At 37.4% G+C, this 19,132-nt stretch overlaps 1 protein-coding gene across 1 annotated transcript; it reads right to left on the reverse strand.

Moving 5' to 3' along the window:
* Positions 1-132: 132 nt before the first annotated feature.
* Positions 133-1,413, reverse strand: LOC129011691 (keratin-associated protein 21-1). The gene has a single exon (XM_054446846.2). The coding sequence runs from the start codon at positions 1,361-1,363 to the stop codon at positions 1,130-1,132; it is 234 nt and encodes a 77-aa protein (XP_054302821.2). The 5' UTR covers positions 1,364-1,413; the 3' UTR covers positions 133-1,129.
* Between the last annotated feature and the right edge of the window lie 17,719 nt (positions 1,414-19,132).

Raw genomic sequence — 19,132 nt, forward strand, 5'->3', positions numbered from 1 at the left:
CATGTTTCCAAAGCTTATAAATAGTTCATGACCAAGTAACTATTTAAAAACACATAAAGGAGACACATTATTAATATAGTAATCAAGATACCACAGTGGCTGAAAAAGAATTAAACTCAAAGCACTAAGTTAGTCATTACACAATTCCAGGCTGTTTCATTAGGCAGTTGATAGTAATGCATGGGGAAAGCAAAGGGACATCAAGACAATAAATCAAATACATTCATGTGCTGCTAAACAACAGGGATATGTTCTGAAAATTTGAGAAATGTATCATAAGGCAATGATGTTTGCCATGCAGATTTCACAGTGTACTTACATAAACCTGTATGGTATAGCTTAGAACACACCTAGGTTATAAGGTATAGCCTATTGCTTCTAGACTACAAACCTGCACAGCATGTTACCATATTGGATAATATAGGCAATTGTAACAATAATAAATATTTGTGTATCTCAACTTATTGAAATCTAGAAAAGATACATTAAAAACACAGTATAAAATAATAATAATAATAATAATAATAATAATAATAATAAAAAAACAGTACCTATATAGACCACTTAGCACGAATGGAGCTTATAGGGCTGAAAATTGTTCTGGGTGGATCAGTTAGTGATTAGTGAGTGAATGTGAAGGCCTGGGATATTACTGTACACTACAGTAGATATCTTAAACATTAGGCATTAGGGTAAATTTATAAAATACATTTTATTTCTTCAATAATACATTAAACTTAGCTTACTGATAATTTTTTACTTTATAAACTATATTTTATTTTAGCTTTTTGACTCTTTTGTACTAAAACATTGTGGGGTTTTTTTTGGAATAAAGAACCATTTTTATTACAAATGATTGACTTCCCCAACTGTAGATGTTATGATCATTAACACAGTCATAACAGAGAATCAGAGATTAAGACAGCAAAAGATAACATTTGGAAAACAGTCAGATGACACCATGGATCCTATGGCCATGATTTCATTCAAAGAAATGTGAGGCTAGAGGTCCAAAACTCTGTCAAGCATGTAATTCTTGGATATAGAAATCTTGGAGTACAAATCCTTGAATCAGCATTATCTTTAGACGTGTCATTTCAGAAGCAAATGGTCCTCTGACAGTGATGTTTTAGCAGGAAGAATAGCATCTCCTAAAGCAAAATGGCCAGTAGCCATAGTAGCCAGAGCCAGAGTCATATCCACAGCCATAGCTAGTTCCATAACCACAGCCATAATGGGAGCCAAACCCACAGCCATACCCACAGCCGTAGCCAGTTCCATAGCCACGGCCAAAGCCAGAGCCATAGCCACAGCCATAGCTGGAGCCATAGCCACAGGAGTTGCCGTAGTAGTTGCAACACATGTTGTCAAGAGGAGAGAATTGAGATGGGTTTCAAGAAGATGCTTCTGAGGTGTGGACGTCTTCTACTTCCCTAAGACCTTTATATACTGTCAGTAATTGCCAAAGCATATGATTCATTCCCTGACTTAGCCAACAAATATTTAAACAATTATTATGTGCCAGTCACTGTTGATCATCAATAATATTTTGCTTAAAATGAGCCAATTATTTTGGAGACTCGTTTCATTTCAAGAGCATCATTTTAATCTGTTCTGCCAAAGAACTATCTCAATGAAATCATGTGCCCAAATATAAAGCTGATACAGATTTTCAAAATCTCCTATCAGTAGACATATATCTTACATAACAAGTTTTGGGGGGATCATAACAAAATTTTATCCTTTTATTCTCTCTCTCTTTTTTCCTAAAACATCTACCTCTACCCATAGGGAAAGAGACACCCCTATTCCCTTTCCTGAGTCATTACAACTTCTTTGCCAGACTTCTTTCTCCAACTCACTCTGCACTTCCACACCTACCCCTTGTCCAACCTCCCTCAAATCCCAAGAAACATATTCACATCTGATCATTCAAAGCCAGACTGTATGCTATCTGCAAGTGCTTCTTACATTTTCATTCCATCCACCAGGCAAACCAAGACCCTGGGGAGGCAGAGAAGCCCTCCTTTTGTCTCCCATTTCTTCAGCTATATAAGTAATTGTCATTGAGGAGCTTTTTAAAACCTAACCAGCTTCATTTATATATATATTTGTTATACTTTAAGTTCTAGGGTACATGTGCACAACATGAAAGTTTGTTACATATGTATACATGTCCCATGTAGGTGTGCTGCACCTATTAACTCATCATTTACATTAGGTATATTTCCTAATCCTATCCCTCCCCCCCTCCCCACCCCACGACAGGCCCCAGTATGTGATGTTCCCCTTCCTGTGTCCAAGTGTTCTCATTGTTCAATTCCCACCTATGAGGGAGAACATGAGGTGTTTGCTTTTTTAGTCCCTGTGATAGCTTGCTGAGAATGATGGTTTCCAGCTTCATCCATGTCCCTACAAAGGACATGAACTCATCCTTTTTTATGGCTGCATAGTATTCCATGGTGTATATATGCTACATTTTCTTAATCCAGTCTATCATTGATGGACATTGGGGTTGGTTCCAAGTCTTCGCTATTGTGAATAGTGCCGCAATAAACATACGTGTGCATGTGTCTTTTTTAGCAGCATGATTTATAATCCTTTGGGTACATACCCAGTAATGGGATGGCTGGGTCAAATGGTATTTCTTGTTCTACATCCTTTTTTTTTTTTTTTAATTTATTATTATTATACTTTAGGTATATCTCCCAATGCTATCCCTCCCCCCTCCCCTCTCCCCCCACCCCACAACAGTCCCCAGAGTGTGATGTTCCCCTTCCTGTGTCCATGTGTTCTCATTGTTCAATTCCCACCTATGAGTGAGAATATGCAGTGTTTGGTTTTTCGTTCTTGCGATACTTTACTGAGAATGATTATTTCCAATTTCATCCATGTCCCTACAAAGGACATCAACTCATCATTTTTTATGGCTGCATAGTATTTCATGGTGTATATGTGCCACATTTTCTTAATCCAGTCTATCATTGTTGGACATTTGGGTTGGTTCCAAGTCTTAGCCATTGTGAATAGTGCTGCAATAAACATACGTGTACATGTGTCTTTATAGCAGCATGATTTATAGTCCTTTGGGTATATACTCAGTAATGGATGGCTGGGTCAAATGGTATTTCTAGTTCTAGATCCCTGAGGAATCGCCACACTGACTTCCACAATGGTTGAACTAGTTTACAGTCCCACCAACGGTGTAAAAGTGTTCCTATTTCTCCACATCCTCTCCAGCACCTGTTGTTTCCTGACTTTTTAATGATTGCCATTCTAACTGGTGTGAGATGGTATCTCATTGTGGTTTTGATTTGCATTTCTCTGATGGCCAGTGATGGTGAGCATTTTTTCATGTGTTTTTTGACTGCATAAATGTCTTCTTTTGAGAAGTGTCTGTTCATGTCCTTTGCCCACTTTTTGATGGGGTTGTTTGTTCTTTTCTTGTAAATTTGTTGGAGTTCATTGTAGATTCTGGATATTAGCCCTTTGTCAGATGAGTAGGTTGCGAAAATTTTCTCTGATTTTGTAGGTTGCCTGTTCACTCTGATGGTAGTTTCTTTTGCTGTGCAGAAGCTCTTTAGTTTAATTAGATCCCATTTGTCAATTTTGGTTTCTGTTGCCATTCCTTTTGGTGTTTTAGACATGAAGTCCTTGCCCATGCCTATGTCCTGAATGGTAATGCCTAGGTTTTCTTCTGGGTTTTTATGGTTTTAGGTCTAATGTTTAAGTCTTTAATCCATCTTGAATTGATTTTTCTATAAGGTGTAAGGAAGGGAACCAGTTTCAGCTTTCTACGTATGGCTAGCCAGTTTTCCCAGCACCATTTATTAAATAGGGAATCCTTTCCCCATTGCTTGTTTTTCTCAGGCTTGTCAAAGATCAGATAGTTGCAAAAATGCAGCGTTATTTATGAGGGCTCTGTTCTGTTCCATTGATCTATATCTCTGTTTTGGTACCAGTACCATGCTGTTTTGGTTACTGTAGCCTTGTAGTATAGTTTGAAGTCAGGTAGTGTGATGCCTCCAGCTTTGTTCTTTTGGCTTAGGATTGACTTGGCGATGCGGGCTCTTTTTTGGTTCCATATGAACTTTAAAGTAGTTTTTTCCAATTCTGTGAAGAAAGTCATTGGTAACTTGATGGGGATGGCATTGAATCTGTAAATTACCTTGGACAGTATGGCCATTTTCACGATATTGATTCTTCCTACCCGTGAGCATGGAATGTTCCTCCATTTGTTTGTATCCTCTTTTATTTCCTTGAGCAGTGGTTTGTAGTTCTCCTTGAAGAGGTCCTTCACGTCCCTTGTAAGTTGGATTCCTAAGTATTTTATTCTCTTTGAAGCAATTGTGAATGGGAGTTCACTCATGATTTGGCTCTCTGTTTGTCTGTTATTGGTGTATAAGAATGCTTGTGATTTTTGTACATTGATTTTGTATCCTGAGACTTTGCTGAAGTTGCTTATCAGCTGAAGGAGATTTTGGGCTGAGACAGTGGGGTTTTCTAGATATACAATCATGTCATCTGCAAACAGGGACAATTTGACTTCCTCTTTTCCTAATTGAATACCCTTTATTTCCTTCTCCTGCCTAATTGCCCTGGCCAGAACTTCCAACACTATGTTGAATAGAAGTGGTGAGAGAGGGCATCCCTGTCTTGTGCCAGTTTTCAAAGGGAATGCTTCCAGTTTTTGCCCATTCAGTATGATATTGGCTGTGGGTTTGTCATAGATAGCTCTTATTATTTTGAGATACGTCCCATCAATACCTAATTTATTGAGAGTTTTTAGCATGAAGGGTTGTTGAATTTTGTCAAAGGCCTTTTCTGCATCTATTGAGATAATCATGTGGTTTTTGTCTTTGGTTCTGTTTATATGCTGGATTACATTTATTGATTTGCGTATATTGAACCAGCCTTACATCCCAGGGATGAAGCCCACTTGATCATGGTGGATAAGCTTTTTAATGTGCTTCTGGATTCGGTTTGCCAGTATTTTATTGAGGATTTTTGCATCAATGTTCATCAAGGATATTGGTCTAAAATTCTCTTTTTTGGTTGTGTGTCTGCCCAGCTTTGGTATCAGGATGATGCTGGCCTCATAAAATGAGTTAGGGAGGATTCCCTCTTTTTCTATTGATTGGAATAGTTTCAGAAGGAATGGTACCAGTTCCTCCTTGTACCTCTGGTAGAATTCGGCTGTGAATCCATCTGGTCCTGGACTCTTTTTGGTTAGTAAGCTATTGATTATTGCCACAATTTCAGAGCCTGTTATTGGTCTATTCAGAGATTCAACTTCTTCCTGGTTTAGTCTTGGGAGAGTGTATGTGTCAAGGAATTTATCCATTTCTTCTAGATTTTCTAGTTTCTTTGCATAGAGGTGTCTGTAGTATTCTCTGATGGTAGTTTGTATTTCTGTGGGGTCGGTGGTGATATCCCCTTTATCATTTTTTATTGCATCTATTTGATTCTTCTCTCTTTTTTTCTTCATTAGTCTTGCTAGCGGTCTATCAATTTTGTTGATCCTTTCAAAAAACCAGCTCCTGGATTCATTAACTTTTTGAAGGGTTTTTTGTGTCTCTATTTCCTTCAGTTCTGCTCTGATTTTGGTTATTTCTTGCCTTCTGCTACCTATTGAATGTGTTTACTCTTGCTTTTCTAGTTCTTTTAATTGTGATGTTAGGGTGTTAATTTTGGATCTTTCCTGCTTTCTCTTGTGGGCATTTAGTGCTATAAATTTCCCTCTACACACTGCTTTGAATGCATCCCAGAGATTCTGGTATGTTGTGTCTTGGTTCTCGTTGGTTTCAAAGAACATCTTTATTTCTGCCTTCATTTCGTTATGTACCCAGTAGTCATTCAGGAGCAGGTTGTTCGGTTTCCATGTAGTTGAGCGGTTTTGAGTGAGATTCTTAATCCTGAGTTCTAGCTTGATTGCACTGTGATCTGAGAGATAGTTTGTTATAATTTCTGTTCTTTTACATTTGCTGAGGGGAGCTTTACTTCCAAGTATGTGGTCAATTTTGGAATAGGTGTGGTGTGGTGCTGAAAAAAATATATATTCTGTTGATTTGGGGTGGAGAGTTCTGTAGATGTCTATTAGGTCCGCTTGGTGCAGAGCTGAGCTCAATTCCTGGGTATCCTTGTTGACTTTCTGTCTTGTTGATCTGTCTAATGTTGACAGTGGGGTGTTAAAGTCTCCCATTTTTAATGTGTGGGAGTCTAAGTCTCTTTGTAGGTCACTGAGGACTTGCTTTATGAATCTGGGTGCTCCTGTATTGGGTGCATATATATTTAGGATAGTTAGCTCTTCTTGTTGAATTAATCCCTTTACCATTATGTAATGGCCTTCTTTGTCTCTTTTGATCTTTGTTGGTTTAAAGTCTGTTTTATCAGAGACTAGGATTGCAACCCCTGCCTTTTTTCCTTTCCATTTGCTTGGTAGATCTTCCTCCATCCTTTTATTTTGAGCCTATGTGTGTCTCTGCACGTGAGATGGGTTTCCTGAATACAGCACACTGATGGGTCTTGAGTCTTTATCCAGTTTGCCAGTCTGTGTCTTTTAATTGGAGCATTTAGTCCATTTACATTTAAAGTTAATATTGTTATGTGTGAATTTGATCCTGTCATTATGATGTTAGCTGGTTATTTCGCTCATTAGTTGATGCAGTCTCTTCCTAGTCTCGATGGTCTTTACATTTTGGCATGATTTTGCAGCGGCTGGTACCGGTTGTGCCTTTCCATGTTTAGCACTTCCTTCAGGAGCTCTTTTAGGGCAGGCCTGGTGGTGACAAAATCTCTCAGCATTTGCTTGTCTGTAAAGTATTTTATTTCTCCTTCACTTATGAATCTTACTTTGGCTGGATATGAAATTCTGGGTTGAAAATTCTTTTCTTTAAGAATGTTGAATATTGGCCCCCACTCTCTTCTGGCTTGTAGGGTTTCTGCCAAGAGATCTGCTGTTAGCCTGATGGGCTTCCCTTTGAGGGTAACCTGACCTTTCTCTCTGGCTGCCCTTAACATTTTTTCCTTCATTTCAACTTTGGTGAATCTGACAATTATGTGTCTTGGAGTTGCTCTTCTTGAGGAGTATCTTTGTGGCGTTCTCTGTATTTCCTGAATCTGAATGTTGGCCTGCCTTGCTAGATTGAGGAAGTTCTCCTGGATAATATCCTGCAGAGTGTTTTCCAACTTGGTTCCATTCTCCCTGTCACTTTCAGATACACCAATCAGACATAGATTTGGTCTTTTCACATAGTCCCATATTTCTTGGAGGCTTTGATCGTTTCTTTTTATTCTTTTTTCTCTAAACTCCCCTTCTTGCTTCATTTCATTCATTGCATCTTCCATTGCTGATACCCTTTCTTCCATTTGATTGCATTGGCTTCTGAGGCTTCTGCATTCTTCACGTAGTTCTCGAGCCTTGGTTTTCAGCTCCATCAGCTCCTTTAAGCACTTCTCTGTATTGGTTATTCTAGTTATACATTTTTCTAAATTTTTTTCAAAGTTTTCAACTTCTTTGCCTTTGGTTTGAATATCCTCCCGTAGCTCGGAGTAATTTGATCGTCTGAAGCCTTCTTCTCTCAGCTCGTCAAAGTCATTCTCTGTCCAGCTTTGTTCCGTTGTTGGTGAGGAACTGCGTTCCTTTGGAGGAGGAGAGGCACTCTGCTTTTTAGAGTTTCCAGTTTTTCTGCTCTGTTTTTTCCCCATCTTTGTGGTTTTATCTACTTTTGTCTTTGATGATGGTGATGTACAGATGGGTTTTTGGTGTGGATGTCCTTTCTGTTTGTTAGTTTTCCTTCTAACAGACAGGACCCTCAGCTGCAGGTCTGTTGGAGTACCGGGCTGTGTGAGGTGTCAGTCTGCCCCTGCTGGGGGGTGCCTCCCAGTTAGGCTGCTCGGGGGTCAGGGGTCAGGGACCCACTTGAGGAGGCAGTCTGCCCATTCTCAGATCTCCAGCTGCCTGCTGGGAGAACCACTGCTCTCTTCAAAGCTGTCAGACAGGGACATTTAAGTCTGCAGAGGTTACTGCTGTCTTTTTGTTTGTCTGTGCCCTGCCCCCAGAGGTGGAGCCTACAGAGGCAGGCAGGCCTCCTTGAGCTGTGGTGGGCTCCACCCAGTTCGAGCTTCCAGGCTGCTTTGTTTACCTAAGGAAGCCTGGGCAATGGCGGGCGCCCCTCCCCCAGCCTCACTGCTGCCTTGCAGTTCGATCTCAGACGGCTGTGCTAGCAATCAGCGAGACTTCGTGGGCATAGGACCCTCTGAGCTAGGTGTGGGATATAATCTCCTGGTGCGCCGTTTTTTAAGCCCGTTGGAAAAGCGCAGTATTCAGGTGGGAGTGACCTGATTTTCCAGGTGCCGTCTGTCACCCCTTTCTTTGACCAGGAAAAGGAACTCCCTGACCCCTTGCGCTTCCCGAGTGAGGCAATGCCTCGCCCTTCTTTGGCTCGTGCACGGTGCGCGCACCCACTGACCTGCGCCCACTGTCTGGCACTCCCTAGTGAGATGAACACGGTACCTCAGATGGAAATGCAGAAATCACCCGTCTTCTGCGTCGCTCATGCTGGGAGCTGTAGACCGGAGCTGTTCCTATTCGGCCATCTTGGCTCCTCCCCCTCTTGTTCTAGATCCTTGAGGAATCGTCACACTGTCTTCCACAATGGTTGAATCAGTTGACAGTCCCACCAACAGTGTAAAAATGTTCCTATTTCTCCACATCCTCTCCAGCACCTGTTGTTTCCTGACATTTTAATGATTGCCATTCTAACTGGTGTGAGATGGTGGCTTTGATTTGCATTTCTCTGATGGCCAGTGATGATGAGCATTTTTTCATGTGTTTGTTGGCTGCATAAATGTCTTCTTTTAAGAAGTGTCTGTTCATATCCTTTGCCCACTTTTTGATGGGGTTGTTTGTTTTTTTCTTGTAAATTTGCTTGAGTTCTTTGTAGATTCTGTATATTAGCCCTTGTCAGATGAGTAGATTGCAAAAATTTTCTCCCATCCTGTAGGTTGCCTGTTCACTCTGATGGTAGTTTCTTTTGCTATGCAGAAGCTCTTTAGTTTAATTAGAGTTTAATTAGATCCAATCCTAAGCCAAAAGAACAAAGCTGGAGGCATCATGCTACCTGACTTCAAACTATACTACAAGGCTACAGTAACCAAAACAGCATGGTACTGGTATCAAAACAGAGATATAGATCAATGGAACAGAACAGAGCCCTCAGAAATAATACCACACATCTACAACCATCTGATCTTTGACAAACCTGACAAAAACAAGAAATGGGGAAAGGATTCCCTGTATAATAAATGGTGCTGGGAAAACTGGCTAGCCATATGTAGAAAGCTGAAAGTGGATCCCTTCCTTACACCTTATACAAAAATTAATTCAAGATGGATTAAAGACTTAAATGGTAGACCTAAAACCATAAAAACCCTAGAAGAAAACTTAGGCAATACCATTCAGGACATAGGCATGGGCAAGGACTTCATGTCTAAAACACCAAAAGCAATGGTAACAAAAGCCAAAATTGACAAATGGGATCTAATTAAAACACTGTTTAATTTCCATGTGTGTGTTATAATTTTGAGGGTTGTTTTTGGAGTTGATTTCTAGTTTTATCCCACTGTGGTCTAGGAAGATACTTGATATCATTTTGATTTTTAAAATTTATTGGGACTTGTTTTGTAATCTATCATATGGTCTATCTTGGAGAATGTTCCATGTGCTGATGAGAAGAATGTATATGCTGCAGTTCTTGGATAGAATTTTCTGTAAATATCTGTTAGGTCCATTTGTTGCAGACTGTAGTTTAAGTCCATTGTTTATTTGCTGACTTTCTGTCTTGACAACCTGTCTAGTGCTATCAGTGGAGTGTTGAGGTTCCCCACTATTATTGTGTTTCTATGTATCTCATTCCTTAGGTGTAGTAGTAATTGCTTTATGAATCTGAAAGTGCCAGTATTAGGTGCATATAAATTTAGGATTGTAATATCTTCTTATTACACTGATCCTTTTATCATTATATAATGACGTTCTTTGTCTTTTTTTACTTTTGCTGTTTTAACATCTATTTTATCTGATAAAAGAATAGCTACTCCAGATTGCTTTGGTTTCCATTTGCATGGAATATCTTTTTCCACTCCTTTAGAGTTTTTAAGAATCCTTACATGTTAGATGAGTCTCTTGAAGACAGCAGATTTTGGCTTGTGATGTTTCATCTATCCTGTCAGCCTGTATGTTTTAAATGGAGCATTTAGGCCATTTATGTTCAGCTTTAGTATTGAGATGTGAAATACTGTTCCAGTCATCAAGTTGATTGTTACCTCGAAACTTTATTTTCTGCATTGTGTTACTGTTTAATAGGCCATGTGAGTTTCATATTGTTAAGAGGTTTTATTTTGGTGCATATCAAGCTTTCATTTGCAGGTTTAGAACTCTTTTTAGCATTTCTCATAGGGTTGATCTGGTAATGGCAAATTCCCTCAACATTTGTTCTACTGAAAATGACTTTATTTCTTTTTCATTTGTAAAACTTAGTTTTGATGGATCCAAAATTCTTGGGTGACAGTTATTTTGTTTAAGTAGGCTGAAGATGGGACCTCAATCCCTTATGGCATATAAGGTTTCTGCAGAGAAGTCTGCTGATGGTCTGATAGGTTTACATTTACAGGTTATCTGATGTTTTTGTCTCCCTGTTCTTAGAATTTTTCTATGGAATGGGAGAAAATTTTTGCAATCTATCCATCTTACAAAGGTCTAATATGCAGAATCTACAAGGAACTGAAATAAATTTACAGGAAAAAAAAACCCCATCAAAAAGACAGTGAAGGATATAAAAAGACTTCTCAAAAGAAGACATTTATGTGGCTAAGAAACATGAAGAAAAGCTCATCATCACTGGTCGTTAGAGAAATGCAAATCAAAAAAACCACAATGAGTAGGAATTAACTGGTCATGTGGAAAGACTCAGGACCTCCTGGTTAGCCAGGGTGTTGAAGGCAATGATGATAGCTGAGGTTATGCACAGATTTTCTCCTTCTTGGGCACTGCATTAACCTGCCTGGAGATGCCAAAATGAACTGTGCCAGTTGACCTCCAGCCAGAAGATGACAGTTGCAAAAGAATGCCAGTTATGATGGTAACAGTGGGATTTGTGTTTGCCTTATGTTACCTAGGGAGTTATTCTGGATTCTCAAGGAATGACCAGGGACATAGAGCTCCCAAAAGTTTCTGTCTGTTGTGGTAAACTACCAGGGCAGGCTCAGGGGCAAACCCAGGTGGGGGCTGGATCAGATAGGTCCGTATTCTGTCTTTCCATGCATGGGAAAAGCAATAGCCCCTGTGGGGATTGGTTGATGATTCTCTGGCTGCTGGGATAATGTTCTAGGGGGAAGCACGGCTGCCTTTGTTGCACAGTTTACATAGGGAGTGTGGTGTAGCAGACGACAGTAAGCCTCACCCAGCTCTCATGTAGTTGGCAAGGCAGGTCTCACCCCTGTAGTGTTCTGCTAGCTACAGCTAGCTAAATTCCAGCATTCTGCACTTGGAACTCAGAACTGTTCCAGGACATAAGCCTGACTTTCAGATCATGCTCCTCCTTGACCAACTGTTAAGCAAGGGCGCCCAGCTCCATCACTCGTAGCTGCAACACACTTCCCACTCACCCCCTGGTTCTGGCCAAGGGAGTTCATGCCCACTCAATTATATGTGAATTTTAGCTGGGAGCTTCTCTTAAGCTGTGACCACTGCCTTATTTAGCTGGCAGACTTCCCTGAGGTCTGCTATGAGGTAGAGTCAGAAATGGTCTCCCTCCATCTACACTGGAGACTGGGAATGCACGCAAGGCTCTTCCAGTAGCTGTACCTACTTTTATATTCCCCATTGCTTCCTAAATCAGTTCCAGTGCTGGATAGGGTTAAGGCCTTCCCTCGTGGCCTGGGTTGCCAGTTTCCCTGCTGGAGTATATATCCTGGAGGCAGTTCATCTCCCTCTCAGATTCTGGGAGCTTACAGTTTTCCACCAGGCTCACAGTATAGCATGCAGCCTGCAGCTTTTTTTTTTTCAAAGAATCTGGGGTTTCTTTTAGTTTTTCTAAGTTCCTGAATCTCTTTTTGGAAAAAAGTTCATAGTGTGAGTCTCTACACATTATTTTGTCTTTCTATGTGGGAGAGGCATGCTAATAATGCATTTTTTTCTTTACATCTTTGCTCTATAAGCTTCTTTTCTGTTGTTTCCTTCTCCTTCCTTCCTTCCTTCCTTTGTTCCTTCCTTCCCTCCTTCCTCCTTCTCTCCTTTCTTCCTTCCTTCCTTCTTTCTTTTTTTTTTTTTTTTTGATGTAGTTTAGCTTGTTAGCTAGGCTGGAGTGCAATGGTGGACCTGAGCTCACTGCAACCTCAGCCTCCTGGATTGAAGCGATTCTCCTGCCTCAGTCTTGTGAGTAGCTGGGACTATAGGTGCATACCACCATGCCTGGCTAATTTTGTTGTTGTTGTTGTATTTTTAGTAGAGACGAGGTTTTGCCATGTTGGCCAGGCTGCTCTCAAACTCCTGACCTCAGATGATCCACCAGCCTCACTTTTTAATTGTTATTTTCTTTACTTTAAAACATTTTGTTAAAAATGAAAACACAAACACACACGTTAGCCTAGGCCTACACAGAATCAGGATCATCAATATCATTGTCTTCAACCTCCACATCTTGCCCACTGAAAGGTCATGTCGGACAACATGTGTGGAGCTGTCATCTCCTATGATAACAATGCTTTCTTCTGGAATATCTCCTGAAGGACCAGCCTGAGGCTCTTTTACACTTAACTTTTTTTTTGTTTTTTAAGTAGAAGGAATAACTAAAATAACTATAAAAAGGATAGTAGAGTAAATACATAAACCAGTAAAATGGTAGTTTATAATCATTATTAAGTTTTACATACTATACATAATTATATGTGCTATACATTTATGAAGGTAGGTTCATTTACACCAGCATCACCACAAACATGTAAGTAATGTGTTGTCCTATGAAGTTATGATGGCTACAGCATCACTAGAGGGCAGAAATTTTACAGCTCCATTACAATCTTATGGAACCACCATCCTATATGCAGTGGGCTATTGACTGAAACTTCATTACGTGGTACATGACTGTAATGTACATTAACTGTCTTAAATAAAAATCTAAAAGTTTTTAATCTTTTATTTCTTGCCTTACTGCTGTTCTTTTTAAAATTATTCATTTTAAATAACTAGAAATACTTATATTGAAATAGCTACCAAATCAAGATTCTAAAAATATGTGGTACCTATTCTATCAAAATATTCTCAGGGAAATTTTGAAAAGTTCTAAAACGACCCCTCGAAAATGCCCACTACAATTATTTTTATATGGCTAGTAATAGATCATGTACACATTCTTAGAATAGTAAATTTTAGGGGTATATCTATATTATTAGATGAAAATATAAAGCATTGTTTGATTAAATGTTTATATGGTGTTATTTTCTCCCATTTTGGCAACATAGTGATGATTATTACAGATATATTTCTGTTCAAGGTCAAAATACTATTCTAATACTGACACAATTTATTTTACATGTAAGACATTAATTCTCGCTTTCATTTTAAAAGTTTTATGTTATGTCTGAGACATTATGTTCAGAACTATTTTCACAATGTCAGCTAATATTTGAGTAAGTTTTTGCTTTGAAAATTTCCTAGACAAGTAACTAGATTTTATTTAATGCATTCAATATTTAAACTTTTTGTTAGTTAACACAAATTTATTATTATAGAAAATCAGATATTCCGTAAATAACTATCTAAAAATATACTTACCAAAAAATATAGTTAATACAAGCACTCGGGCTGAAAATATCCCTAATGAAATATTATATAGGGATTTTTTTATTCCTATGATTAGCAGTTCTTGAGCATTTTTATGATTTGAGAAAGAGCAGTAATCTTAGAATTTATTTCTCTACATAGACATAGTCTAAAGAATACATATGTATGAAATAATCAGTACACACACAGCACACAAGCCATGCTTTCCATATTTTGCACTTTTGCCATTAATGTGTAGATGGAGAGGCATGCATAGATTTTTTTTATTGTTTTCGCTTTTTATTTTGACTTGTAAATTTGAGTTTGAAACTAGGGACTTAAGTATAAAAATTCAAGCTATATCTTTACTGATTAAGACATTTCTGGTAGAATCATTGTGGGTAAGTAAAAGAACAAACAGAAATCAAAGGAGAAAACTTATTTCAATTGATTGCAGAAGGGTGAAATTGTTATAAAACCCCCAAATTTAAGTTTGAGTACCCAGTGCACAATAAGCCAAACCCTGATATATCAGTGCTCAGGAAAAGAGAAAGGCCTTATTTGATTCGGCCAAAATAAGAGAGTGGGAGAGGCAAATTCTCAAATCCGACTTGCCTTTGAACATAACTAGAAGCTTTTATGAGTAAGGTCGGTATGTGGGAGGTGAGATCTCCTGGTCAAAGCTGTTTCCATCCCTCCTCTGATCAGACTTCTGGATGCCATCAAGGAGGTCTGCATAACCTAAGATTATTGTTCTTTAAAACAAAAATAATCTCATTTATCTTGTAGGCAACCCCTGGGGGTTAGAATATGAAGTTAATCAATTACTAGTGACTATCTTCTATCAAAATGACTGTGTGCAAGCAAGCATGCATGCAGGAACAAAAGGACAAAGAGAAAGAAAATAAGTGAAACAAACACCTTATGATTTTTATAAGTTACAAACTGATATAAATGGGATTCAAGGACAAAATAGAAGTTTTGGTAGTTTTAGCATGTGTCACCTGTTCATGAGGCCTCTAAAACCTGCTTATACATAATCAGTTTTAGTACACCCCTACACTTCGTGGACATTAGCATATATACAATTGCTTTATTTACAGACTGAAAATTCAGGAAAGTGAGCATCACAAAAAATTAAGAAAAAGATAGACAATATGTTTGTGTGAGTGTATGTAAGCATCCTTCTCAAGTCTTCCAGATAGCTATGATACAATGAACATGAACTTGATGGCACGTTAACAGTGACACCTAGTTTCCAAGTTAAGCTTCTTCTTTAGATGCTTTGTCTAACAATGACAATTATACACTTTAAGCTGACTTAAAATTCTTTCATTTTACCAACTTTACAAATGTGTATTATATTGATACAAGTAAAATAGTGAATGTTTTTATGCTTGATTATTTTATCTCTTGCCTTTGAATTACAACAAAAACTTAAGAAAAGCTAAGTTATTTAAAAGGAGAAGACAGAAAGAAAATAGGTAAATTGCTATTTTATTTCCTATTCAACATATTCTAAGTAAGAATCAGTATGTTAAACGTCACTAGCAACCAAGGATAGTAACGCCCATTTATTACTATTTTACACATAAGAAACTGAGACAATGAAGTTAGGTCACTAGCCTGTAGAACTCAGTCCTAGCTGAGAGCTCAGCTGGGATGAGAATCTCCTTTTTAAAAAATTTTTTCTAAAGCCTGTAATGTTCCTATCATCCAAGGTTCTCTCTAAAACATAAAATTGTCCAGAATTAATTACTGTTGCATATGCCGTCAATTCTAAACACTTTGAAAGTCGTTTTTATTGACCTTGTCAAGATGTTATGCTACACTGATTAAAATATAGTTGACAGTTAATACTCCATAAAGATCCCCTTTGAGTATTGTGGTCATTGATGGATTCACATGCTATTAGAAACTCTACATTTTTCAGTAAAATTTAGATAAAATTTTAGATTTTTTGTCTCCAATACAAAAGAAAATATTTCTTGTAGTTTTATGAAAGTTGATATAAATGTCAAACCATTCATATAAACAACCTATTGAATTTACTTTAATGTCAATAATGGCCCATAAATATAGATTAAGCCACATGTAAATCTGTTTATATAACACTTTCAGATAGTTACATTTTAAACATTTACATTTCAACACAGTGGGATAGTGTAAACTTCATCTAGCAAAGGTAGTACTATTTATATTACATTCCCTATTACATTTTGCCTATCAATGCATGTGAAAGTTAAAATACTGATCTGTACTCTGTTGGTGCCTAATCATTAATAATCAAGAATAATGAATAGTCATTAAAATAGCAATCAATAATCTTTAATTTTTGAGATATAGAAAATTTGGAATAACATCATTTATTAAAAATATGAAATATATGCACATTAATGTAACACTTAGCTTCCATAGAATATTCCCATATAAGAGAACGCTATAAGTAAATGAATACATAAATATAAAGAACATATTTACTTTTTCTTCTATGCAGGAGCCCATTTAACAAAGTATAATGGAAGATAAGTTTCTTGAAACATTTTTAAAAATGTAATATAAGTAGTCATTCTGATTTCTTACTATCTGTCCTTATATATACCAAGTTTGACATTATCTCTGCCAAAACAGAGAATGGCATATCCTGTCAAGCACCTAATGTTTTCTGAGTAAACTCTTGTTTTGAATGATATTTACTGAATCAGGTTAATCGAATGATTCCATTGAAGGTGTTTTCACAGCCTGAGTTTCTGCTGTTATATTCAATTATTTTAATTACCTTGATCTTCATTAGATTTAAATGTTCTTTTTTTTCCATTTGCTAAACATAGACTCGAGTTTCATGTTATAATAACCTGAGAGTAAATCAAAGAGGAAAATTTAAAAAGAGACTAATTAATTGTGATGCCTTTATATTCCACTGATTTTTTTTTATTAGAGAAGGTTTAAATTGTTCATCTTCACATTTTATCACTTCATTAGGAAAAGCAACCTGTATTACCCAAGTTCAAGACTAACATCCAACAGGAGCCATAAACTCTGATCTTGCTATATTGAGCACTGCCCTTTATCTTCTTTCTCATAAATACAGAGATAAAATAGAGACTCAGCTGGATGCACCCTTTAGCAATTATTTCCCCTATGATCTTAACACTAGGATAACAGGCCACATGTGAAAAGACTTATGCACTCTGATAAAGATGCTCAGTACAAATTCGGTTTTACTGTATTTCATTCTGACATTTCTTACACAGGTGTTTTTTTGGTGACTTGCTTATTTAAGAGGTGCCACTTCTTATAGATGGCTAACTATTAATCTTTTTGAAGCTTTGGCTTTATTCTGCTTTTGCCATGACATAATTAAAAAATAAAGCGGTGTCTGCCTGAAGTGATAATTGCATCATTTACATACTGTGAAAATTCAGGAAGGAGACAGTCAGTTCTATTGTGTATTACAATGAAAAGATTAGACATGAGAATGATATTTATCAAGATATTTATAAATAAATGCTCTGACTTCATGTCTTACATGTCATGCCAATATTTATTATAGAATCTGAGAATATAAATACTTACTCCTTATTTAATGTGAAGATAATCCAGTGCAAGGATGAGAAAGCACTCCGTTGTTTAGTTTTGTTTCCCTGACAGATTTTAATGTAGCTTTAAAATCCACAATGGACTTAATATTTTGTACTACTATATTTTACTCTTAAGGTTTTATTTCTAAATAATCATTTAATTTTACACGTATATTATATTATTGTCTGAGATCATGTCTATGTCTTTCCAAAACTTTGCTAATGAAGAAACTTTAAACTCAAAGAAGTTTTACATTCACTTTACCTGAACTTAACCCGTAAAGTATTATGAAAGTATTTCTTCCCACTCATGACACTTTGTCACATTCATTTATACTGATTACTTTTAGTATTCTATAACTAATCTGGAATATGTAAAAAGGTCATCTTTCCTCATATGGGATATATAAAGCATCAGGCAAAAATGGCATCTCAAAACACAGCTCTGAAAATAAAATAAATTATCAAAATCAGACGCTGGTTTTCAGGGTTGCAATATCTCAATCAAATTTTTTACTTGAAGGGGGCACTTCCTTGTGAGTTCTTGATTTATATCATCCAGAAAACCTCCCCACGAAGGAAAATGCTTTTGATATTTTTCTTCCTCCCAGTTAGCTATCCAGGCTCATCAATATTTTCTCTTGAGCATAACAAGAGAGATTTCTACTATAATATAATGATGTCCATCATCAAAAATTTCTACTGAAAGATAATTCAAACTGTTAGATTATAATTCTTAGAAGTGTAGTTCTAGGAGTATAAAATATTCCATTAAAGAACGGATTATTGACTGTATAGTCAATTAAGCAAAAAATGTCATAACATGAAAAGCAAATACAAAAGTGAGAGAAGAATGCTTCTTCCCCAAATGTATTCTTATGGTGAAAAAGGCCTGTTTAAATCACTATTTCTAGGAATACAAAGAGGCTCAGAGGTTTTATCTTTTCTAAGTTTTCCTCAGCTCTTCTCCCTCCTGCTTGCAGTTCTCAGAATTTACCAAGAATGCAACATCCGGAGATAAAAGGGAGATGTCTGAAATAACCCGGACTATGTCCTTATTCCTCTCAGAACAGGATGTTCTGCAAACCTGAACTCAGTGTGACAAGTCGTTTCCAATGTAAAACCCATAATGGAGTGCTCTCAGGTCCCTTAGCTGCAGTGTGTTGTGAGGCATGCACAGAGGAGACTATTCAACCTAGGCAGTTTTCCTGAGCCTTGGAGTTCAGCTTGCAATGGATCCTAGGGCTTGTTTATCCTTGATGCCTATCTGTGAATGATATGTATACTTTGCCTGACTTGTTGTGCCAGAATTCTGTCTCAGCAGACTCATGCAATTGATAGAAAACCTTTAGGGTGAATCATTGCAAGGAAGCATGAACGGAAACTATAAGACCTCATAAGGCCTCAAAGTGACACAACATCATTTTGCAACTTTGTATTGGTCTGTGTGAGTCACAAGGCCAGTTCACTTATTAGACGTGGGAAAATGGCTACTCTGCATCAATCAACTTACTGGGTTGTAGACAGAGGAAGGGTGATTTAGTCAGGACCATTATTGTGAAAATCTACCTAATCTTCAAAGAGTATTATTAAATTGACATAAGCAATGGTAAAATGTAATTTAACTACAATTTTGATGTAAACTCAAGGGGTAATGCTATTTTTTATCACCATTTATTTTCTATCACCATTTACTTTCTATTTCTATCACTTGACCTTAACTAGCACTAAA

This window comes from Pongo pygmaeus, chromosome 14 (genome assembly GCF_028885625.2).
Source record: "Pongo pygmaeus isolate AG05252 chromosome 14, NHGRI_mPonPyg2-v2.0_pri, whole genome shotgun sequence".
Taxonomy (NCBI): domain Eukaryota; kingdom Metazoa; phylum Chordata; class Mammalia; order Primates; family Hominidae; genus Pongo; species Pongo pygmaeus.

What these genes read in the sequence shown, in the direction of transcription:
- LOC129011691 (XM_054446846.2), bottom strand. Translation starts at nt 1,363, where the DNA reads ATGTGTTGCAACTACTACGGCAACTCCTGTGGCTATGGCTCCAGCTAT.